This window comes from Semicossyphus pulcher, unplaced genomic scaffold, assembly GCF_022749685.1.
Source record: "Semicossyphus pulcher isolate SPU_LCO1_2020_fin unplaced genomic scaffold, fSemPul1.0.p SCAF_13, whole genome shotgun sequence".
Lineage (NCBI taxonomy): Eukaryota > Metazoa > Chordata > Actinopteri > Labriformes > Labridae > Semicossyphus > Semicossyphus pulcher.
In genome coordinates this window covers 17058100-17083048 of record NW_027211637.1, presented here as the reverse complement: position 1 = coordinate 17083048, position 24949 = coordinate 17058100, and the positions used below count along the sequence as shown (strand labels likewise).

At 41.7% G+C, this 24949-nt stretch overlaps 2 protein-coding genes across 4 annotated transcripts; both read left to right on the top strand.

Annotated features, from left to right (window-relative positions):
* Positions 1-8120: 8120 nt before the first annotated feature.
* On the top strand, positions 8121-10322 carry LOC138590180 (uncharacterized). Of its 2 annotated transcripts, none has more exons than XM_069660761.1 (4): positions 8121-8241; positions 8733-9069; positions 9141-9221; positions 9305-10322. In XM_069660761.1, exons 2-4 carry the CDS (start codon positions 8754-8756, stop codon positions 9583-9585), a joined length of 678 nt encoding a protein of 225 aa, XP_069516862.1. In that variant the 5' UTR covers positions 8121-8241; positions 8733-8753; the 3' UTR covers positions 9586-10322. The 2 variants fall into 2 exon arrangements, with proteins under 2 accessions (XP_069516862.1, XP_069516863.1); XM_069660762.1 differs by having other exon boundaries at positions 8121-8389.
* A 335-nt stretch (positions 10323-10657) lies between these two features.
* Positions 10658-16002, top strand: znf740b (zinc finger protein 740b). 2 transcript variants are annotated; one of them, XM_069660506.1, is made up of 7 exons: positions 10658-10739; positions 12249-12390; positions 12564-12797; positions 12955-13089; positions 13182-13311; positions 13539-13657; positions 13782-16002. In XM_069660506.1, the coding sequence occupies exons 2-7, from the start codon at positions 12355-12357 to the stop codon at positions 13929-13931; spliced, it is 804 nt and encodes a 267-aa protein (XP_069516607.1). In that variant the 5' UTR covers positions 10658-10739; positions 12249-12354; the 3' UTR covers positions 13932-16002. The 2 variants fall into 2 exon arrangements, with proteins under 2 accessions (XP_069516607.1, XP_069516608.1); XM_069660507.1 differs by lacking the exon at positions 12249-12390.
* Positions 16003-24949: the final 8947 nt, after the last annotated feature.

Genomic DNA, 24949 nt, shown 5'->3' with positions numbered 1-24949 from the left:
GTACAGCACTTTGGTCAACATGAGTTGTTTTTAATTGTGCTCTATAAATAAACTTGACTTGGTTAGTTTCATTTACAGAAAATCATCATATTATACAGTATTATGTTTCAGCTTTGTGACAATACATTTACCAGTCTCTTAAAGTTTTGTTTAAATAGTTATCTTAGTTTGCAGGTGAAGGAGAATTTTCTTAAGCCATACTATCAATCCTTCAGAGCTGGTTTAGCTCAGTAGAGCAGGCGCCCTGTGTATAGAGGCCACAGTCGTTGACGCAGCAGGTTCGACTCCCGTCCTCGGCCCTTTGCTGCATGTCTTCCCCCACTCTCCTCTCCCCATATTTCCTGCCTTTCTCCAGCTTTACTATCAATGCAAGGCAAAAAAAGGCAAAAAGAAAATCTCAAAACATCATTGTAATCTGAAGATAACCAACCCATTTTTTCCCCACCGTGGGAAATGGTCTCATTGTGAAAGTCAAATCGCTTCATAACATTGCATTATGTTTATTTGTATCATATGGTGCATACTGCAGTCTACTTTATTGCCTTCTTAGTGTAGAATGTATTGCTTCAGAAACAGCTACAGAGAAATAAAGCTAAGTCAGAAATACACACACACAAATGCACTGTACTCACATGGCCCATCAGTGTGACTATCAAAATACAGACTCAAGCACCCAATTATCAAGATCTAACTGGCTGCTATGTTTAGAAAATGCAAAGTGCGACACAGAATCTTTTGCAGTGTGTGATAAAGGAGTCGTTATGCTCCGCGGCAGCCACACTCCGGATTAATGACAAACCTGTATCACAGCCTCTTGTGTTCACGGCAGCTAGCAGAGCAAAATGCTGAGTTACATATCTGTCTCTCATTTGTACTTGTTCCCTCTCTCTCTCCCTCCCTCTGTCTCGCCCCCTCTCTGTGAGTATGAATGATATTCAGTTGCACGTTAATCCGCCCTGGATATTAATTACAGTCTCCATTAGCATTTAATAAATACTTCCCAGGTGGGCTTGCTGCTGAGTGAACCGAGAGCCTTATCAAATATTAGGCCTTTAATTGGCCTTTCACTCCAATGAATGGCTTTTTAATTAGCGTGCAGTTATCATCCCTCGGCCAACCACAGGGCCCGGCTGATCAGCGCACGCAGATGTGCCAGTTCTGCTGACTGAGGGCATCTTAATGACCTGAGGTAGGCCACTCGTTGCATAATCCTCCATTCCCTCAGCCCGGGGAGGAACAGTGCAATCTGTGGGTAGCAGGCCACAGCCAGACACTAAGTGATTGTCTGGTTATAGCATGGAGATCTATGAGGATGGCAGGGATGCAGTTATTCAGTAAGATTATACAGTATGTGTGGATGTGGGTGCAGGGAAAACCCTACACGAGTAACTAAAGAGAGCTTAGACCAATCCCCTTTCAAATTTTACTTACTTTTTTTTCAACATTAGTTATTACCAATGTTGTGTGCACATTTTTTTCATTCATGCAATTATTTTGTTTCTAAATAATTTAATGTCTGTTCTGCTCAGTTTTTGGAGCGAATCCAAGAAGACAGTGGGAACGGTCCTGGACTGATTTCAAGAACAAATCAAGGAAAACAGAGGCAGACAAAAACTCATTATGACTCCGGCTCAGTCCACTTAACCTATATGTAACTAAACATGTGAAAGGAAACTTAATTGAGAAGAGCAAGAAAACCCTAAAAAGTCTGGAAAATTCTCACAGCATATCTCACAGTTTCCTTTTCTTTGTAATGATTGTCTCTTTATTTATAGATGTGTACATGTTCCTGATGGTCCAATATGTTCCAGCAGCCTAATTAACTTCACTTTAAAAACTTGCCACCCAACTAAAGCAACATTATTGGTTATTTAAAAGCCTTTTGAGCTTCTTCTGTGAGACAATTTCAGGGACAGACATTTATGAAACACTCAGATTTACAGGCATTGATTTTGGTCACAAAATACAAGCAATCAGCGACTCGCTGTGCAAACATCTGCATCAGCGCCAGCCGTAAAACAAAATCAATATTGCTCAAACTATAAAGGAAATTCAAGACATATTTCGAAACAATGATGAATAGAAAACTCCAACACGTTTTATAAAAAATAATAAATGATAGCGTTCTTTTTAAAGACTTGCTTTCAAGTTTGTTTTCTCAAGTGAATCAGTAAGGAGACTTCCTCCCGCTTGGAATGTTGGATGCGATGCAACAATGAATTTGAATCGCTGCCATATCCAGACTACCACCAATTACTAAGCACACATACACAAACACTTGGGAATAAATATATGCATTCGCGCCAGTATGAAGTGGAGACACGGCAGGAGGGAGTGACAGCTGCCTATAACACTTACAATCTCAGCGACATAGACACCAGCTTGAAGCTTTGGATGCACGCACCACTTTACAGCACACATAAACTTATATAAATCACTCAAAGTCAGCCCTAAGTGTCTTTATGTGCTTTAAGAGCAAAAAGGCATAAGCAAGACACACGCCCAGCATACAGTGCTCTTCTTTAACCCAGTCTAAATTCACTGTTTTCCAGCACTAATGGGGTTAAATGATGCTACTAACTGCAACAGACATGAGGGTCTGCACTGCAGGTAGGATATGGAGGGCTGACAGAAAGACAGTGTGCTCGGTCGTATAATTTTTATGATGGTAAACATGCTCAAAGCATGCAATTAGAGTTTCCTGTATTGATAAGATCGATGAAGTTCAGTGGATAGTGAGCTGGGAGGAAAATGTAAGCCTCTAACTTTTGGTCTTCACTTGATAGAACAAGGAGAAACACAGCTAACGGCAATGCTTGCAGTTTGTCCGATAATAATTCCCTTCTATTATTGTTATTTTCTTTTTGTCTGCAAAAGATTTTTATGGGAACTCCAACATGAATTCTACAAATAAAATGTACTTTTCATTAATGCGACTAAAAATATTACCATTTTAAATAAGTATGTGTTTGTAGATGAGTGCTTTATGCGTGCAGTGCACATCCATTAGTCTATGTGCAGCATGTAGCTGGAAAAACTCAATCTGATTTATTTCAGTTCTGTTTATCTGACCTCATAGCATTAATCACAGGAGGTTTAATAGTAAGTAAGTATGGTTACAAGCACAGCGCACACACAGTAACGCATTACTTTTATTTAGATACATGCAGAGCAACAAGAGGATGCGGAGAGTCTAACTTCCAACACTGGAGTATTTTGACGTGGGCTCAGGCAGGAGGCAGCTCATTCTCAAGATCGAATTAATGAATGCAACAGAGATATATCAGTTGCGAGAGCGTGTGCTCTTCAAGTGCATCTGCAAACCTCTCACTGTAATGACCAGGCATTTCTAAGACTGCCAAAGATGCTCTCGTTGTAACTTAATAAGCACATGTCGTCCAAAATGTAGGCCAAACCATGAAAATATTAATGGTTTGAACAGATGACTTTATATATAGATGGACGATGCCTCCCTAACTGCTCTCATTGTACATGATTGAAGCCCTCATGACGGGCGCTGCCATCTTGCGATGGTGACGTCATTTGGAGCCAAAGTTGCGCAGTAGAGATCAGCAAGTGGAGCTGCTGTAGCTACTTTCGCTAACCAAAACAAACAACCACACTTAAAGTAATAATCTTGAAGATTTTCATTTAAATAAATGTCTCTTAAGTCACTATCTATCGCTGAATGAGGTAACACAATTGTGATTGAGCCTATGGCTCACTGATGAAAGCCTTTGTATTTGCAGTATATACTATTATTACAGACTGGGTGTCTGTGGTGATATTCACGGAAAAAAATTACAAGCGTGCCCAGTTAGTGACCATCACCAAGCAGTGGTTGGTCTACCAGAGAGGGTAGGCGGAGCTAAGCAGCTGCAGATGCAACTTTGAAAATAAGTGAAAATCCAAAGAAAAAGAAACTTATTCGACACTCAGATGAAGGCAAACAGTCTGAAAAGGAAAGCGACCGTCAGCGAGTCAACGGTAACAAAGGGAGTCATCTGGTTATCTTGGATGTATGCGCCCACAGTTACCTTTTATCATCATTAGGTTCCGCCAAATATAATAAACTGAGAACTTCGAGTTTATATCTTTGAATTACCGAAAAAAAACCATCAAGGATCCCGCATGTCGATGTATTTCACAGCAGAACAGCGTCTGTGTGTTGGCCTGAAGCAGACGTTCACAGATATGGAAACTTCAATGACTGTAGTGATTGTTTTAGTTAAGTCTCCTCTCGCCGTTCGTCTCTACTCTGCTAATCTGGAACAGACCGGCTGCAGGAGCCAGATTTGTCAACAGAGCTGTCGATCATCCTTTTTACAGTATCGAATAACTAATTAAAAGTAAACTTGGAGAGGGCTCGCAGAGGGCTCTACTTGTTGGTTATATCTGTAATTTAACATTTTAAGAAGCATTAAGCGTTTTGCACAACCATTTAGCTAATGCAAAGAGCGTCTACAGGCTCTGTGTACAGTTAAAAAGCAGTGAATGCATTAGGAAACCGCAGAGAAACATTTGAGTTGGTGTTAATGTAAAACAGTTGAGAGCAACATTAACTAAAATATCTCACAAAGACAGAACAATCAGCAGTGGACATATGGTTTTATGGTGTAAGTGTAAACCAGTCCAGTCTTGTCATCATTGTCCATGTTGCTGCAAATCCACCAGGTCCCTAAATGCATTAGAAGGTGTTAGCTGATGTTCAGATAGTGTCACAGAGGGTTACATTGGCCCTCGCTTGGATCAATATGTAAGGTGTGATGTGCTTCAAAAAACATTACAGAATCACTCTGGTTCTTACACAGAAGTCACTGAGTTTAGGACAGTCAGAAACCCTCCCCAAAGCCGGCAGCGAGCGTGTGGGCCCATTTAGCCGCTGGGTTTCTTTTGTGGAGCTCAGGAAACCTGGCTCGCCCTTCTTTAGCCAGAGGGACCTTGTGTTGTCTTATGTCCAAAAACAGAGATGTTGTTTGGTTGAGGGAGGTCTGAGCTTAATGGTTGAAATAATACAAGAGGCATGCTTAAAGTGAGGGAGCCAGCTGGAAGCACTCGGGTGATAGTTTAGAATGATAAGAGCTCCCTCTAGAGGTCAAATCGCACAGGAGTAGAGTCACATCAGTTTGCCTTCTTCCCACTGTCATTCAATTTAAATTGAATGTGATGATGCGGATATGCCTGGGATGTGGCTTGGTTGCACCTAAACAAAAGGGCCTCGAGGGTCTAAGGATAGGGGATTTTCAGGTTTACATTCTCTTGAGGCATATTTGGTATACATATAAACAAAATGTACTTGCTTATTTGAATGAACATCAACCAGAGACTTCCAGTGAATACAGCAGGTATGACATGTTGCCATCAGCTGCATCTCTCTGGATCCACTCACAGTCCCCTGCTCAGCTCACACCCACTGAAAAAAAACACACACAGTCTCTTCTTCTCCTACATTTTCTCCCACTTCTCCTCTGCAGCTTTAATGCAGTCTGAGAGTCTGCCTTCTGTCAGTCAGACTCACTGTCTTTTCCATTCATTAGACTTAAAGGAAGGAAAAGGCCTTTGTGTTTGCCATTCTTTAGTATCCTCCCTAAAGCCGGAGACTCACACACACACACGCACACACACACTTGAATTATTTACACTTCTATCAGCGTTAATGGACCCGTCAATTACATTACGGGCTCAACCTATAAGTCCTCCGCAGACCATCCTCTTCCCATAATGAACAACAGCTTCATATATAATTAATGTGAGAGGATGTATATGACATGCTGGATGATAATAGATGGTCACCCTGCAGGTATTAAGATAAATAATAGCATATTTATGCACATTACATTTTTCTTTCCCCTGGAATTATGGGTAAAATCATCTCAAATGCCATGTCTCTGTTTCTACTTTTCCTTCCCTCATAGAACTAAATCCGTCCTCTTTTGCACTGAGCTTTTATTCCACAGCATGTGTCCACTCTACTGTGAAGTGCCACCTTACTTTGCCCCCTCTCTCACAGTCTTCCTGGTGTCTCTCTCCTCCTCGCTCTTTCCTCCCTCCCTCTGGTCTTTCATATATAATGCATGTTAAACAAACAGACATGTCAGAGTCACTCAAATGCACGGCTGTCCCCTCGCTGCTACTGCATCCAACCGCAGAGGGGGGTCACGTCTCCAAGGCCCAGGTGTGCGGTCCTGAACTAAAGCAAATACAAACTGCAGCGGGAAAGTCAATATTGTGTTTATACTGGAGTGTATTTATACAGAATTATTTAGGGTACAAGCTACTTCATCATATGGAGTTATACTAGATCTGAGAGAGGAGCTTTTTTTTTGCAGAATTTGCATGTGCAAAGTCTCCGATTCAAGGAAATACTGCAACAAAGGAGATGGGTCTCTTTACCACAGCTTTAAAAGAAGATCTGTGTGTGTGTGTACAAAGCAATATTTGATCCACACAAATGTACACCCAACTCCATGTTGTTCCTCAGAGAGCTAAAGACACCCGGTGTTCCCCTAGTCTGTTACTTTACATGTAAATGTAATCTATCTGTTAAAGCATGCAGCAGATAAGCTGCTGCACTTGCTTACACTCCAATTGTACGTGTGCATATATAAACACACACACACTCACATATATGCACACTCATCTACAAAATCCCAATTTTCCAGGTGCAGAGGTCTGTAGAGCCGGAGCCACTCATAAGGAAACTGCATTATTCTCCATCAGCACCGTGGAGCGTCCGAGCTATTACGCCATCCACCACTTGCACGCATATTCAAATGGAGTTTACCACTTGACAGGGAGCGCGATGGGGCCTGAAAAGCACGACGCTATGAGTGGGATCGTGCTCGATCAGCAGCAGCGTAAGTTCATTTTCATACTGCACACAGAATATGCTCCACTTATGTTGCAGTGATATAATGCAAAATGACCGAGTGCATATTTCACAGGCACATTAGACAGCATTTGGAGCTGAAAGCCTCCAGAGTGTCAACATGTGTATATTGACTTAAAGCAGTACATCACTGCACTTCCGCTGTGTGTAAGTCTTCACAATGTGACTTCTTGAGATCTACTGTGAACATAATGCAGAATTATAGCATAATAAAGTCGTTAGAAGTACATAAAAGTGTATGGATTCCTCTCTTACGCCGCAGTCTCACCTGGGTGGTAAGAATAAATAATAAGAATAAATGATGCTCCTTCAGACTTTCCACCCACTGTATGCAGAGGAAACTGCATTTGTTCAGACAGCTAATACACACAGTGACTCAGAGTGTATACTGTGTGTGGATGAAATGGGCTCCAGAGGCTTTTCCCTCTCGCACAAAGCAAATATCTGTCCAGGAATAAGATATTGATTTGTCATTTCCCAGAGTGCAGCTGAGTAAACAGGCTGAACAGCCGTGTGACCGCTGCTCGCTGATAATTGTGGTCTGGTGACAGACAGAGGCCTTTCCTCTGAAATGATACACTAACCTAACATGTACTGCAGATCCTACATTCTATATACTGCCAGCCAATTAACACACAAAGACACAATGACGCACACATCGTCTGCTTTATATTCATGCAGTGAATCTTTTGTGCTCTGACTAAACAATCAAATATTTATTCCCATGTTTACAGCACTCCGCTTCCACGGCATGAACAACAACAACATCTCTCTGCGCCCAGATGACTGTTTGAGCTTCTTGTACTGAGAAAGTTGCTCAGGCGGAGATGACATTTAGTTTACAGTTTAACTATTTGAATAAATAACAACAGCGTTTGTTTCCTTGTGAAGGAATTGGAGTCTATTTCAGGATAGATAGATAGATAGATAGATAGATAGATTTTTCCTCTATATCATCTTTAATTATCTAGTCATTCAAAAATTGTGTAATTAATTTTTTATTCATAAATAAAAGATCTCAAAATGCTTTTTACTGATAAATGCAGTGTGTCATTAATTCCACCAGATGTCACCAAAACCTCTCGGACGTGTCAGACTACTGCAGTTACATCTTCCATCCACTGGATGGAAGCACACAGAAATACAAGGCTGGAAGTAGCAAGTATTTGAAGTTGCATCAGCAGCGTGAAGCTGCAGTGTGGTGAGGAAACACAAAGAAGAAAAGCAGCGGGAGAAAGGGAAATAGTGCGACCCAAACTATGTAAACTGAGGAGCTGTTTTCCGCCTGTTTGCAAAAATACGTTTTTTGCTTTATCGTGTTCTCCCTGTCACTCCAGATGTTACAATAAATGGTAAGACTCGTATGCGAATCCCCCCTTTTTTAATACATAAAGTAGTGCTTGCCTGGTGTAACGGAGCGAATATGCAGCTGACGACAGTGCAGGTAGACGGCAGGAAACCCGGAAGTGAAGACGCGATTACAATCACCTGCAAACTAATGTATGTAGTTTGTTTCATTATGTAAAAAATATAATTTAACACAAAACCTATCAGGCATAAAGATATTGAAATATGTTAATACTATGTGGCTGCAAAAATATTGATATATATGATATATTAAAATGTAATATACCCACTGCTAATTTTAATTTTTCCTAAAAATAATCTTCTAGGATATATATTTTATTGGTCTTCTAGTTACCTACCTATAAATTTGACCTCAGATAAATGTGAGTATATTACCTATGTAATAATCAGTAATGTCCTGTTAATGACCAACCTTTTGCAATTATTTCAGATTGGATGCTTGCATTAAAAAAAATCCATCACTTCTTTTCCTCAGGAGCTGAAGTGACATCCAGCCATGTCTGAGGAGCCAGCAGCAGAAATCCAGCTACTGAGATCCCAGAAGGCCAAGCTAATAGATATTCTAAGTGGCGATGCCGACTTTGTCCTGCAGCATGCGGACTCTCGCTGTCTGCTGTCTCCTCACGGCTACCAGCAAGTCAAAGCCTGCCGCGTTCCTAGTGAGAAGGTGACAGAGCTGCTGGATCACATCATCCAGAGAGGACCTGAGGCAGCACAGGGTCTACTGGAACTACTGAACGAGCAGGCCCTGCAGGAAACCTTCCCAATGCTCAGCTTTATTAAGAATCTGCATGTCAAAACGCTGTCTTCAGGTAAGACACAGTCTGTTTAATATTTTCTATGGTCTCAATATGAAATAATGTAGTTTTTTTTTATTAAAAAGGAGAGAAAGAAACAACAAGAAAGAGAAAACCAGCTCCTGATTTAGAAGAGAACATTCCATCCAAACAGATCAGCAACAATGGTAGGTCATACACGGAAAGTTATTCACCTTAAAACATGACAGACATCATCACTTACTTTACGTCCATCCATCTTATTCAACAGGCTCTCGCTTAGTGAAGGAGAAGCAGCTGATGACCGTGGCTCGTACCATTGGTAGATCATGGAGGGAGATAGGCAGACTGGCGCTGGACCTCACCACGGTGAAGCTGGAGCAGATCGAAGAGGACCACTCGCTGCATGTGGAGCGAGTGTTTGCCATGCTGCGTCTTTGGCGTACCTGCCAGAGGGAGAAAGCCACTGCCGCTCACCTGCACTCGCTGCTTAGTCAGGAGGACTGGGCGCTGCCGCCTGAGAGCATCGACTTTCTGCTAGAGACTGACTGAGACCTTCACTTTCCCTGTTTCAATTTTTTTTTAATAATCATAAATAAGTGATTTCTAATGTCAATTTATATCCGATAAAAACAACTGAAGACCTAATTACTAATTTGTTATTGTTATTGCCTTATAGTACCATTTAGTACTTTTGAGCAAAAGGCCTTTTGATTGATGACAATTGCATTGGCCTACTTATCATGACACTATTTTCCCCAGGACTAGCTTTAATTATGAATGTAAAAAAAGATTTTTTTAAATGAAATACATTGGAAAGGGAATGTTGATCTTTATATTTTATTAGATTGGAAAAGATTTGTGAACAAAAACACAAACCACTGATCAAATGTAGCCCCAGGTCTATTTAGTTATCCTAATGATGTTATACACAAAGTCTGCCATTGTAATGTTACACATTGCAACACAAACCTTGCTGTATCTATTGAGAGATGTGGACCAAAGTATGAATTATTGCATTAATTTACCATTTTTGTAGAGCTGAGATTGTTACATGCTGTAGAAGTAGTCAGTCTAAGTGTATCATTAAGTACTGATTCTGCAATTAATTTTTTTACCATAAATGTATGTTTTGTATTATTATTACTGCTGTATGGATGTAGATGTTGCAAGTTGTTGCTATTTTTACAACTTTGTATACTACTGGCTGATTAAATCTACAACAATCATCAAAATCTGTAAGATCATCATGCTTTTTAGTGAGGACCAAAATGGGAACTTTTTTTTCAACTCACAAAAGTAAATAAAAATTAAAAGTCACCAAATTTGGACGTGCAGGGTTTTCAATGGACAGTAAGGGTTTGCAAAAAATGTTAATGTTGTTTATTGGCGGTTGTCTAACAACGTGTAGGTGCATTACCATGACTTTGTGGATAGATGGTTGATCACAATTTATGCTATACTATTTAATCCATGTGGTTTCCCAAAATCTTAAAGTAGCCCTGAACAGCATTGCAGCCACCATTTCCTCACAGTTATGGCCGCCAACATGGGCCATTCCGCATCAGTCACATGACAGCGCCTCTGACCAATCACCGTGCTCCGTGGCAAGCACTTCCGGTGGCGTTTCCTGTCAGTGTTTGTAAACTGAGAAAATTGGAAGTGCGACAAGAAATAATAACCTACAAAACTCCTAAACTTGAAAGGTAAGCATGCAGTTTTGCAGCAGTGCTCGCTCGCTGCTCTATTAAGGTTTTATTATTTGCTACGTGTCTTTTTCTAACAGATGTAGCCGGTGAGGGAGGTGTTATTCAGTGGTCGGCGCTGAGTCCGCACGCCCTGCCTGGCTGTTGTTGTGTTGTCTGGGGCGGGGGGGTGGGGGTTCAGTCATACAAGAGTTGTCCCAAAACCCAACTACTGGCTAGCTAGGAGGTTAGCCTGTTCTGTTAAATATCTCAGGGACTCTTACCATAACGTTACTTTAAACTCAGTTATCTCAATATTCATTACAGACACATGAAAATACCATGCTAACGTGCAACCGTTATAGTCATGTTTAATTACAGTCCACTTTTCCTACAAAGAATCAAACGTTTTTAGGATAAGTCGCTAGCTAGCTCACTAGCTTGTGCTGTAGTGCACCGTTTTATAATAGAGGCATCAATTTGGCTTTTGCACGATCACAAAACCTCATGCAAAAAAGAGAAATGGCTCGTGAGCAGAATATTTTTCAATTTAAAAATATATGGATTTAATGCCACCTAACGTGTTTCTCTAAAATGAATAACTCTGAATTTATTATGAAAGGTTCCATGCATGATCTGGACCTATCAGCTATATAATTTCATTTATTTTCAGCCTATCTGATGTTACTACAATAATCAAAATGGCATATGGCTTATTCTCTGTTAGTTAGTTCACTTTAATGTCTCCTTGAGTGATTAATATCACAGCATTATGGTATTTATCGTAGAACACAGGTATAGCTGAACGTTTCTCTTGAACGAATTGTAAAACCATTTCAGACAGGAGAAAAGAAGCATTTATAAATGTTTGTATTCTATTAATATACAATGTATTACATTGTAACTACTTATTTCAAGTAAATGCGCTTGTGGTCCTGCATTGCTTTGCATTACCTTTCATGAGTACACATATTAATTTCCACTGTAACAGCCATGTCAAACTTTATTGTCTTAAATCCAGTTCTTTATATTGTTATTACGTGGCTATTATTTGAAGCCGCAATTATTTATCAGTTGGTTTGGACACTAACATTTTCAAACAGTTGGGAGAACATGCCTGTATTCCGTTTAAGGATACCATGACAATTTAACAACTTGACAATTTCCTTTATTTATATATCTTAGCTTCACCTCAAGCATGAAGCATTTTTTTGATTCATGTAACCCACCTACACCAATGTTTTTGTTTCCTTCCTAAAGACGTAAAGATGTCTTCATTTTTCCCATTGGATGTCATTATTTTTCTCTATCTGACTGTTTAGATTTCTGTCAACCATGGAAATGTGGCATGCACCAAACCATTGGGGCTTTCCTGCCTGATTAACTGCACAGATTAATGCTGGAACTAAATGTCTGGTCATAAATCCAGATTTAATGATTTGTTAAATCTTAAGATATTGGTTGGTTTTCCAGCTCCTGATTCCAGCATGTAAAAATGTTGGCCTCATGTGTTCGTACCTCTACTTTCAGGCTTTGGCCCCTGATGATTTGGGTGGGTGCGCTCTCCTCTGTTACCCCTCATCCTGAGTGAAGCCCCCTCTGTTCCCCCAAACACGCACGCATTCACACCACGACGATGACAAACCATTCCAACAGAGACCATATGAAATGGGTCAGTGGAAGTCTCTTCATCTCCAGAATCACCATCATGGTTCAAGTGTTTACTCCAAATCCTGATGCCACTGCATTTCTCTGCTACTCCCTCTGCTCACCCTGATTCCTTGTCTCTGCTTGGAGTCCCGACGCCCGCCTCTTTCTGCTCTGACATGTTGTTTGTGTTGCCAGGCTGGGTTGCTGGGCTGCGAGGCGGTGCTGTCCAGCATGGCCCTGATGCAAGCCAACAACATCCCAGGACAGAAGAGGATGATGTCACCCTTGGGTCAAGGGCACAGGGCCAGTCCCGAGAGCCACCAAACTCACTCGCAGCACAGCCACAACCACCATGGACACCAGGGTCACCATGGACAAGCACACCACAGCCACATGGGCCACCCTTCAGCCGGGAGCTGTCCACCCCTGGTAAGAGAGAGAAATTAGACAGGGTCTCTCAAGAAGCTTGTTTAAAGCTCTATATTAGATGTTGCTGCCTATCACTTCTAAATTGGAGATCTAAGTATAAAGTGTAAACATGACAATGTTTGACTTGACCTACTACCTTTCTTCTTCCCTCCACAAGCTAATCCGAAAAGATGGGGATTATCACACAGCCAGAATGATGGATGGAAAGGACATGCAGGCGAACCAGAATATGCAACCTAAAAAGAAGCACAAAAAATCAGGGGCATCCAACAAAGTCAAAGAGAAAGTGGAGGTAATAATTTCAGCACATGTACAAAAGTGACCTGAAAAAGACCTTCTCTGTCTTAATAACATGAAACTCATTTTGTCCTTTTTTGTTGATAGCATTTGCTCCCTCCAATGGACATGGATGATGATCCTTCCTTAAAAGTCCAGAAGAACTTCATCTGTGACCACTGCTATGGAGCTTTCCGGAGCAGCTACCACCTCAAGCGACACATTCTTACACACACAGGTGAGACATACAGTGGGAGCTGTACATCTCCATTTGCTGCTTTGAATAAACAAGAAAAACAAACCACAGACTCGGGCCATCTTTAAGTACTAAATGTGTTTTAACATGTAGTTTTTATCTGTATATTTTGTATCTTATATGTGAAATTTATATGTTAAATCTGCCTTTTCATACTATTCTTTATGTGAATGTTGGCTTTCCGGTTTACACTCTGCTCTTGTTTACAGGAGAAAAGCCGTTTGCTTGTGACGCGTGTGACATGCGGTTCATTCAGCGTTACCACCTGGACAGACACAAGAGGGTGCACAGCGGAGAGAAGCCGTACCAGTGTGATCGTTGCCATCAGGTTAGTTTGTTTGACCACAGCTTATATGCTTTGCATGTACTGCATAACAGTCAGGATCTTAAAGCATTAAAAAAGCTCAGTATTGTTCTGCTGCCTTTTAGTAAACAAAAAGTTTCTCCTCCAGAACTTCTCACGGACAGACAGGCTGCTAAGACACCGCCGGCTATGTACAGTTGGGATGGCTAAGGAGGAAAACCAGTACTCACAGGACACATCTGCCCATTCAGCCTCCTGGAGCCCCCTACAGCCTTCCAACAACCGTTTGACTGTCTGACCCTCAGCTTCCCACAGAGACCCTACAGACAGCAGCAGCCTGCAGCTCAGTAACATCACATCTTGGAGCTCAACAGTACTGTAACCTGAAAACAGCCTAGCTTAAAAAACAATTTTAGTTTGCTCTCGCCAGCTCGTTCGTAGAGCTTGATTGTGGATTTTTGTACTTTTCTACTGTTAGATTCATGATTGGGGCAAAAGAGGAAGGACTAATTTGCAGGTCATGGTATTACGGCAATAACTGAATGGAAACGCACACTTCTCCTGTTATCTCAAAGGTTGCAGGTATGTTTGGACATTGCTGCCAAGGGATGTGCAAGTTTTTTTTACTGCATTGACTTCCGATGTACTGAGCAGCAACTCCTACGCGTCCTGTTGCCCTGTAAGCAACCCTCTACTACATATGGACAGTTCACTAATGGACAAACAGAACTGTGTAGTTTTTTAGTGTTCAGGTCCTACTGATTTTCTTCTTTATGGTAATACTCATGTACCAGCTACCGCTCATGAGCGGAAGATCACATCAAGCGATCTTCACAGTCTGTACTGCCTTGAGGTAGTAACAAGCAACCCATCCAATACTGTAGGTGTTGTGTGTGTAACACATCTGCAGATGAAATTCAAGTGTTGTTTGAGTAGATTTTTGGGCTTATTACAGAGTAAAACGCAAAATAATCATTTATTTTCGCTTCATGTACAAGATAGCATTTTTCTAACACACAAGTCTTAAATGGATCTAAAATGATTTCTTACCTGCTGTTTCAAAAAAACACTAAATCTGAATAGATGCTCCTGAAATGTTACATTTTAAACAGATCCTGACATTAGTTAAGTTGTGTAGCGACTGTTCGCTCACACATCCACTGTTTTACCTTGTTTTAAAGGGGGCTATGTCCTGACTGTTAACAGGTGACACTGCTGAGCACAGAAAAGGCCGACATGTATGTAGAAGAAAGAAAATGTTGCTGCATGTGGGAATGTGAGAACCACATGTCTGTTAAGAACAGTCTTAAAAGGCTTCTGTAAAAAGAAGTGGATAGTTTCTCTCTTCCTAGAAACCACTGTCAGTCTTTATTCTTCACGTGCAGCATTCAGAGATTCTTCAGAGTTTGAAAGACTTCCGTCCTTTCAGAAGTATTTCGGTAGGTGCGGCTGAGTCAGCTGAAATCCTGAGGTGATCCTGAAAGGTGCCTGAGTGTTCATTAGCCTGTGCTATCTGATGGTGATAAGGCTGTTTACACACAATTTGATTAAAAACTAGTCCTGCAGTTATTTTCACAGGAGGTCGTCTATTTCATTTCAGTGCTCATGATAACACGGAAGAATAATTTGCCTCGTTCATAGGCTTTTGAGTTGCCCTCTTGCGTTGACCTGACTGAATGTGATCTGAACACAGTGCCATGTCATTTCATCTCAAGTTTAACCTTGAGCATCTTCAGTGAAGGTGACTAATTCCAGCAGTGGTAAGGAGGAAACAAGCCCCATGTTATGTTTTGTATGATGTTATGTTCCATTGAATCAGGCTCTACACACTGGACTGGAGATGTTAGCTCATTGTTAGAGGTTTCTATTGTAGACTGGTACTTCTGTTGCTGTCAAATGTTTGGAGGATGTAAAAGGAGTTTGGGGCCCGTCGCTGACTCGTCTACTTTTTATGAAGTTAATATATATTTAAATTGTATTAGGGGTAGAACATAGTATGTAAAGGACCTACACTTTAAAAGAAAATCAAAGTATACAAAGTTATAATCCTTAGTCTGATGATTTCTTATGACAACTGAGGAGCTACTTTTAAGTCACCCTCATCTTGCTATTAGGAGTAAAGTAAAGCCGCCCTCTTAGTGTAGCAGCCATGATTAGTCAGGATACTTTTTTTTGCATGTATTTGTTTAAGAACCTTGTATACATTTTATTTTGGTAAAGACATGTTTTTGTTCAAAAGTGAGCCCCACTTTTTTTTTGTCATTTCAGGGCTGAAGTGAAATCAACTTTGAGTCAGTCAATCATTCTGTAGCATGGAGCTTGTAATGGAGTTTAAGGGCCCCAAGTCTCAATAAAGCTGTTACACTTTTTCAACAAATGCATGTTGTTCGCATTTTCTGCTACATTGGTTCTAAAGTGATTTTTTTTAAGGATTTAGATTTCCCTTTTCAATTTGCTTTCTAGACCCCTGAGGACTTTGCAACATGCAGCCATAATTATTGCGACCCATTAACGTCGTCTTCCAAAATGAGAAATATAATTACTTGTTTTCAAATGGCACATTACTTACCGAAACATCCAAATTACACAGACAAAACATTTTAAGAAATATGTAATGCACAAATTGCGTCAGCAGGTGGCATCCACGACCATATGGGGGACTATTTTCTCTCGAACATTGGCAGGAAAATGTTTTTTTTCCCACAGATTGGAGGTAATTCAAAATGATCACACAATGCTCGGTGTGAAAAAAAAAAACATACAAGAAATTATCTAGGATGAGAGAAGAGCAGATAGTCATCACTTACTATGATGAATTACAATCTATTGTTGTTTTTAAGGATGAATTAAATAGCTGAATATTGTTGCTACGCATAGAAATGAGTGGGAGGTAGGAATAAACTTATGTCTTCACTTGCATGTGGTTTGAATACAAAATTTGGATCAGAAGACCATCACCAGGGGTCAAAGGTTGCATAAGTGTTGAAGCGCATACCAGGAACCCTTAGCACGGAGGCCTGCATCCCACACCAGGGCTCTTTGCTGCATGTCTTCCCTTTGTTTCCCTACTTTTCTCTCCTGCCTATAAAAATAAAGGAAAAATGAACTTAAACTACCAAAAACATCACAAATAAAAACCTGCTACTAGTTTAATTAATTGACTGTCATAATAATGACATAATGACACATTTTGTAATCCAAAACCTAATCTATTCCATTTCCAAGCTGAGCAAAAATAAAGCTAAAAAAATTGATTTTGGTTGATAGGAGAATGAAAAGAATATGTTGCTGATGAAAATAGATGCTTTATTCTCTTTGAAACATCCCCATCAATTAATAAACTACACCTTTTACAGTTTGGTGATTTTATCAGTCTATACGAGGCCTCCTCTGCACCACAAGAGGGAGGTGTGTCCCTAGCTTCTCTCTTTAAGACAGTTAAAAACAGATGTGTTGTGCACCCGCCAAAGCCAAGTGCTCTGTAGTTTCAGTGGCCGCTCATAAGATCCAATCGCTGATCTCATGGCCTGGAGTTGGTTGGAAATATACGACCCGGATTTGATGTTGCATTCCACTACTTGAAACTTGAGAGGAAAAGAAAAAAGCAGATAAAAGGGAGTCGATCTGTCACATTTTATGAGCTTGCAAATCCAGTTTTCAAAAAGTCCTGTGTAAAGAAATATGATTAGTTATAAAAGTTGCTGTTAACAAGTATTAGTGTTAAACCGGGTAATCAAACAGACATAAAAGTCTGTGTAGTGATAGCTGTTAGCACATCCTTCACCGAGGAGGAAAGAATTTCTTCAAGTACTCTGCCCCGTCATTCCACCTGCATGGGTATTGCCACATCAGTCGAACGTTAGGAAGTGCGGATCATACCCTTTAGCACCTTTCTCTTTGCTATTGACCAGTTCCTTAATTAAAGCATTAGGAATAGGCAGGATGAGATCAGCCTGAAGGCTGCTGGGAGTGTGCGCTCTCCCCCATGGGAGACATCCCCTCCCTGTGCAGCCTGATTTACAGCACCCACAGGCCCCCGGCACTTAACAATGGACCTCCTTAAGTGAGGTAGATGGGGAGGAGACCAGAGAGGGGGGATAACACTCCATCTTCATACACAAAGTGCTGAAATCATCTCGGTTTGAAATCATCTCTGCGAGACAGACTGATCATGGAGTCGGTCCAGAGGTAAAGTGTAGGAGTGCTGCCTTGTGCTCAGTGTGGCTCACTCTATCAGGGAGGAGAGCTCTGTGAAAGACTGATAGCCGACTCTCTGTGCGCTCACCTCTTCCATCAGGGGGATAAAAAAAATAGGTCCTACTAACAAAAATCAGTAAATCTGAGCTGCCTGTGCATACTGTGGGTCTGTTAACATATGGGTGATTCAGAGGTTCACAAAAAGAAGCGCTCGGCAGCAGAAACCTTCTGTCTCCTACAAATGTTTGGATGCCCCGTGATCAAATACATCACAGGCTCCCGGCGAATGATTGAAACCCTCCCAACAATAGCTCCTGCTATCTTCCTCTCCCCGAGGTGTGGGAGAGCCTTTTCATCTCAGGCTTTGATTAATAAAGGAATCGCTGGTTGGTTGAAGGCAGCGATCTGCCCCCCCGAGCATCCATCATGCCCGTGACAGCCCACCTCTCTGTGTTAATTAGCGGTGATATTTAAGCTGTCTGAGGTGTTCCATGGCCGTCAGCGTGTGTGGTGGTGGTGGTGCTGCTCATCATTAAAATTTCAATTCCTCTGTGCGGGTTACTCCCATTTTCCTGGACACCTCAGTGAACATGTCCTTAAACATTCACACAGGGGCACAGAGAGAGCGTTCAGTGTGAGTGGGAATCAGGAATGAGAATTAAAAAAATGTGCACTCACTGTCTTCTGTGCTTGGATTTTAACTTTAACCTAACTGTGTCAGCATGAATGTAAAAACATCACTTTGACTTATCACACTTGCTCAATAATTATTTGATATTATATGAAAGAATTTGCCATAAATCTGAAGTTCTCCTCACACAGTGAGCAGTGAAGGTGTGAAAGCATTACTTATTAATGATTACCAAATATTGTAATATTCTCAATCGCTGTGGGCTATTATTCAGGAATTAATAATGTATGTAGCTGAATCCCGGTCTGCCTTATAACCCAAAGGCATCCTGAGCTAGTATGAGAACTTTAGCGATGTAAAAGTACAGAGTACCGGGTTTAGTGAGGGGTCTTAGCTAGCCATTTTACAGCAATTGGACAAAGTGTCCTCCAGAGAGTACAGGAAGTAGTGTGTACGCAGTATCCAAAGCTGGTGTTCTCTGTAATCATTAGAAGCAATAATGTAATTGGTGACATAGCTGTGGAGAAAGTTGTACAAACAGCTTGTGGTTTCAACCATTCTACATTCCTACAACACCCAGCGTGCATTGCGCCCCTCCCTCTTAAAGGAACGGCCCAGTGAGAGACGCTGGAGTGAAATACTACCATTTTCGCTGCAGACAATGGCTCAGAGCGGTACAGAATCCGAAATAAGACGAGAATATACCGGTGGATAATCTAAAAAATCTTCAGGTCGGCAGTCTACATTTCAAACCTGACGGTTTTGAAAGAGGCATGACATCGGAGGCGGGCGTCCTAGATTGAGGAAGTGTAGTTTAGCAAGCTCCCTGGCCTCCGCCAGATGACGTGTTTTACGAGGTTTTTCAGGGCCCATTGGAGAAACAGATAGCGTCCTCCAAACTGCATTTTTTTCTACCATAATGGCATTAGCTCCCTATAATAGCATGATAGGACAGAGGTTGAAAATCGACAAACTGGCCCTTTAAGAAAATCCAGTAAAGGTATGTAAGTTACAGGGCGGACGTCTGCTAGTCTCACAAAACAACTCTGAAGGGGAATGTTGTGACATATCATGCTTCAAACTGTCCCGCATTCAGATGTCTGCCACTACTTTTCTAATTAGTGTAACTCAACAAGATTAATGAGCCTCTGCATTTCAGTCCCAGTACTCAAAATACAACACAGAGGAGGACAGAAGGGAAAGCCATCACCCGTCTGACTGGTAGCGAGGGGAAAGTGAAGTTTGGCCTACTTGTGCATATTGTGATACGTTCAATTCATGAATATTCATACAAGAAAAATAATCTCACATCCAATCAATTACTTTGTAATTTGGGTCAATAACAGAGTGAAGCCTGAAAAAGGGAGACTGGTTAAGGGGGAAGCAGATGTAGAAAAAAGCTAAACACCTGAAAGAAAACTTTCCAGCCGGTGATCAACGGTTTTTATGGACGTTATTTTGACGAGTCAGAGCAGGAAGAGCACAGGTGTGCATGATGTCTAAATTCCATTAGGTTGCTTCAGTTTTGGGGTCAGGCTAGTTCACTGTCACAACTATGACAGAAAGAAAGCATGGTTAATGTTATTAAAGAAATACTTTCCTTTTCAAACTATGACAAGTCAGAATGCTGCTGTGAAAAAAGGTTTCAGAAGATATGTGTTTTTAGACACGAACTGCTTCAAAAATGTGGACATCCATAGCACTCACAAAGAGAGTGCTTTCTTTCTGCTCCATCATGTGCACCTCTGCTGAGGGTCGGCAGTATGCAGATGTATTTACAAAGATCAAGTTCAGTCGTGCAGGACCTTGTGTCAGAGATTTATTTGGCCACACAGAGTCGTCCGCATTCTCCTTGACAGGACGCACACCTGGGCGCCCTGCCGACTGTGTAAAAATCACTTTCCAACAGAGGTGCGTTTAGCCTCGACACATACATTAACATGCTTGGCCTTACACCACCCTATTAATCTACAGCTTGTTGGGACACGTTGGGACAGAGCTGCTCTTGTAGGGAACAACCAACCCACCACTATAAGAAGAGTCCGTATTTAGTGGATGCTCATGGCACTGAGTGAAGACATTTCTCTGGAGAAGCACGGCCTTTATGTTCCATAGACATGAAACACCCTTTACAAGTGTAGAGAAATTATAATGATACCATTAATTTCACCTCTTGTATGATTTGATCAGAAGGGTTAAATTAAAGAGATGATTCCAACAAAGGACAGGGTTCACAAGTAAAGTAAAGCAGAAGGACCTCATTTAAATGGTTAGGTCTACACAGGTATAGTTGTTTCGACCTCTTCTAACACACCGCCAAGTGATCAATCACTCCCCAAAGTTCAGAGGGATCATGTCGCTTCAAGATGTAAAACCTGTTTTCTTTCTCTTGCATGGCACATTGTCAGAGGGCACGCCGAGTAACCCCGAGTTATCAAGTTCATGAGAAGGTCTTTTAGGAAATTATGCAATCCCCACCTGACAAGGCAAGTCCAGGGCTTTTACTCTGCCTCTTTAATTTCCAATAATTTTCCACTTGAGCAGACGACCTCAGGTGTGAAGTGAAAGAGTAAAGAGAGGGATTTGATATCCAAGGGAGATGGGGCATGAATTCACTAGAGGTTGATAGACAGGGCAGGGGCGGCCATTCTTTTTACCCTTACGTATTTCCACGGGTCAAGGCTGTTACAGGGCCGCATTCTCACTCTTCTTGATCTTGTCAGGATGGTCTGTCAGGCTGATGTAGAGATAGGCTGGAGATAGATGATGGTGTTGCACGAACACAGGGCTGCATGAGCAGATACAGTAGTTGGTAGTTTGCTGCTGTTTATCAGCTCAGGGAATCGTTCGGGACTTGCTCACTTATTTAGGATCTTCTGACCCAACAGTCAGCCTGCTGAGCAGAAGATTTGTGGAATGAAAGACAAATGTGCGCTCCCATGCAGAGACAGAAACCTTAAATCGGAGGCATAATGTTACATGTGACTGAATGCATTCAGATGTGCACAAATCATACATTCAGACCATTCCACTCTCTTTGTAGCACACGTGGATTTGTCTCTTTGGCATTTGCAGAATATTTTGTGAACTATTCAGGGCATTTATGGAAAGAATCCTCACATTTTTTCCCATCACACACGTCTCTGTTCTTCTGTGCTCACAAGAAAGTCTCTTCTCCTCTCATGACGTCACGACTATTATACTCCAGCGCCACCCCCCTTCAGGGATAAGATTTTACGATTGCAACCTGACACCGTTTCTGTGTCCTATAAGCGACAGAGCTGTAACTCACTTCAAAGGCAGGAGGCATCAAATCACAGTGCGCCCGTAAATTAACCTGTCGGGTCTTGGCCAATGGGAAGGCGGCGCTAAATCTCAGCTGTCACGCTGGCGGCCAATGGAAAGACGATGGCTGTAAATCTGTCAGGGCCGCGTCTGTTAACGGTGTTGTGGTGTGGTTGGGGAATCCACGGGGAGGGAGGGGAGAAAGTGAGAAAGAGTGGATGACAGAGGGAGGAGGGAAGAGACGGAGGGTTCACAGCTATGCAGCAGAAAATGCTTTTCTTTACATTCATTGACCCTGCTACAAAATCACATACACACATAATGTAGTGAAACAGCTGAAAGCATGCGGAGGAATTTTTTCAAGCAAAACAAGACCAAACGAGGCCAGAAAAGGGAGAAACGATATTTTTCCCTGCTGGATGCGGTGGGGGGTTGAATAACACCAGCAGAAACACTCATAAAGCTTTACAACCAGCATGGCTGCCTCTGATGTTGACTGTCTACAGTGAAAATGACTGATGGTCCTTCTTTAGTGCTCTTCTGCATCATTGTGAGACTGAAACTTAGTGTTGACTGTTTGATAACAGCAGTAACCCCTGACTGCCACGACACAGCCTCATCAGTAGCAGGCAACCCTTACCGGATTACAGGCACAGTCCAGTCGTGTACATCCACTAACCAGATGTGCCCCAGCTGTGCAGCTTCACAGGATGATGGAGTTGCCCCTGCGGCGCAGCAAACATGTACGCCTGAGGATTTTTGTTTTGCCATCTGACCACAAAGAAACACAATATGGCGCTGCTTCATCTAACCTGAACCAGCTTCGACCAAAGAGTATTTTTCCACATCACTCTTCTACAGCGTGCTTTCACCGAGGAGTAATGCACTGCACTGGCACAAGAGAACCGCACTGCAAACAGCAGAGGGAAAACACATCAGGTGGACTATTTCCCCGATTAACAATGCCCTTGGTGGTGCACTTTCATTATCCTATCAAAGTTGAACATTTTCATGTAATAAATCTTAAAGGTATCATAAAATAGCCGGTCCTGCAAAAGCAACGCTATTCCAATGCAAAGAAAAAAGCTTTCTCTCAACAAAGCCCACAATTTTTTCGCCAACCTGTAACGACATCCAATAAACCAGCCACATTTGTGGTGACATTTTTATCTTACATCAACAAAAAAATTAAACATTAGCATCAGAATTTACAGTCATCTTATGTCATTACTATGAATTCTTTTTTCTTCTTCTTCAGAAACATAAACAGCGAGTTGAGTTATGGCGAAGGCAGGCAGGAGCGCGATGGTGGAGGTGTTGTTTTTGGCCGGCTTTTCCTGGAGTGGCCATGATTCTCCATTCTATGGGAATCCATAAACAGACCCAGAGAGGGCAACTGGGGCCATAAAACACGTCAGGCTGCTGAGATGCTGCTGAGGCAGAGGGAGCAGGCCTGGGCCCATACGTTTTCCTCTCTGTATGTACGCACACAACCACAAACAGAAGAGCCTTTTATGACCTATTTTTAAAGATGCTACAATACATCTGCTGATATGATGCTGGTGTGTTTGTTTCATTTTCAGTAAATGCAGCTCAACAACAAACATTAAAGATTTACTTTGGAGTTTGGTCGTTTTTTTCCACACGTAATGCTAATATTATTACTGTAAGTCTGTGTGAAAGCGGCAGAGTTAAATAGTCTTGTTAATTTTAATACACTGGGTCATTAAACATCATGTGGGTCTTGGCCTTTGTCCTGCCCAGACAATATAATGGCACTTTCTTTAATGTGTTTACTGTACTGGGTCCAACATGCTGTCATTGTTTTCCTCAGCGTTGTTTCTCTTTAGCAGGGCGAGCCATCTGATGGGTGCTCAGGCCCATTGACTATGACATAAAGACTCTATAAGCTTACAGATGATGATAATTTATTGACTCTAATTCACACAGTCCACTCGCACACACACACACACAACACAAAGAGAGCGACTCTTTCCCTGTATGCATCGATCAATTACAAAGCTCGAGCCCACACGTCTCTGACAATTTTACTGCATGTTATGTACCGCATGTCAAGCCATGGCGTTTCAAACTGTTATACTCATGCCTGTATAATTAATATAAATTACCTCGCTGGTTTTTTATGATGGTGCAACTGTAATTAGTGGATGAAAGCGAGTCACTGCGCCCCTGATGGTGCTGCAGGGCGATCTAGATGAAAAGTGCAGGTCTGGACAGGCACCTCGGGTGGGATCTGTTTTAACCCTCTCTCTCTTTCCCGCCGTGCCCTCGCTGGGATCTCATCTAATCACATTTACTGCTGTCTACTTCTGCTAACCACGTCCTCTTTAACCTTCATGTTTAACCCTTCCTCGCTGAAACCACACACTGAGGCAGACGCTCTCCTCATTATAGCAGCAAACTGGTGCGATAACAGTAAACTGGTGCGATAATGGAGTCCATTTATAATGATTACCTTTTTCCTTTCTTGCTGCTCTTTCTTTAGCAAAACACTCAAGCAAGTAGCATCATCATAGGCTCCATTCATGCTATCTCTGCAGCCATAAAGAGCCACACATTCAAGGGCTGAATCAAACTGGAGCAAAGCCAAGACAATAGGTCTACAGGTCAAAGCCAATAACAGATTCATTGACTACACTCCTCTTTGTTATGTGACAACATCAACCCACACGAATGCATCAACACAAACACTCACACACCTTCTGTTTGTTTCCTTCTATGTTTTAGACTATTATATTTCAATGTGTTCGTCTTTGGCCTTCAGATACCTTCTTTTTTGTCCTAATTGAGCAAATTTACAACAAAAACATTCAAATGTATTTGCCCAGTATACCATGACTGCATTTAAAGGAGAAATTCAACCCTGGAAAAAGCCACTGTCAGTCAAAGCTGGTGTTTGTAATTGATAGAAGTAATAACATTTGAAATTGGCGCCATAGCGTCAGAGAAAGTTGTACAAACAGCTTGTGGTTTCACCCATTCTACATTCCTACAACACCCAGCGTGCATTGCGCCCCTCCCTCTGAAAGGAAGGCCCAGCGAGAGGCGCTGGAGTGAAATACTACCGTTTCGCTGCAGCGGAAATACGTCGATAATACACCTTCGGGTCTGCAGTCTACATTTTTGACAATTTTGAACAAAACATGACATCGAAGGCGGGCGTCCTAGATTGAAGAAGTGTG

Bases quoted from the DNA above. Each gene is read 5' to 3' on its own strand.
- LOC138590180 (XM_069660761.1), top strand. From the start codon at position 8,754: ATGTCTGAGGAGCCAGCAGCAGAAATCCAGCTACTGAGATCCCAGAAG. The intron at 9,070-9,140 runs GTAAGACACAGT...TTTATTAAAAAG, and splicing joins TGTCAAAACGCTGTCTTCAG to GAGAGAAAGAAACAACAAGA. The intron at 9,222-9,304 runs GTAGGTCATACA...CTTATTCAACAG, and splicing joins CAAACAGATCAGCAACAATG to GCTCTCGCTTAGTGAAGGAG.
- znf740b (XM_069660506.1), top strand. From the start codon at position 12,355: ATGACAAACCATTCCAACAGAGACCATATGAAATGG. The intron at 13,090-13,181 runs GTAATAATTTCA...TTTTGTTGATAG, and splicing joins AAGTCAAAGAGAAAGTGGAG to CATTTGCTCCCTCCAATGGA. The intron at 13,312-13,538 runs GTGAGACATACA...TCTTGTTTACAG, and splicing joins ACACATTCTTACACACACAG to GAGAAAAGCCGTTTGCTTGT.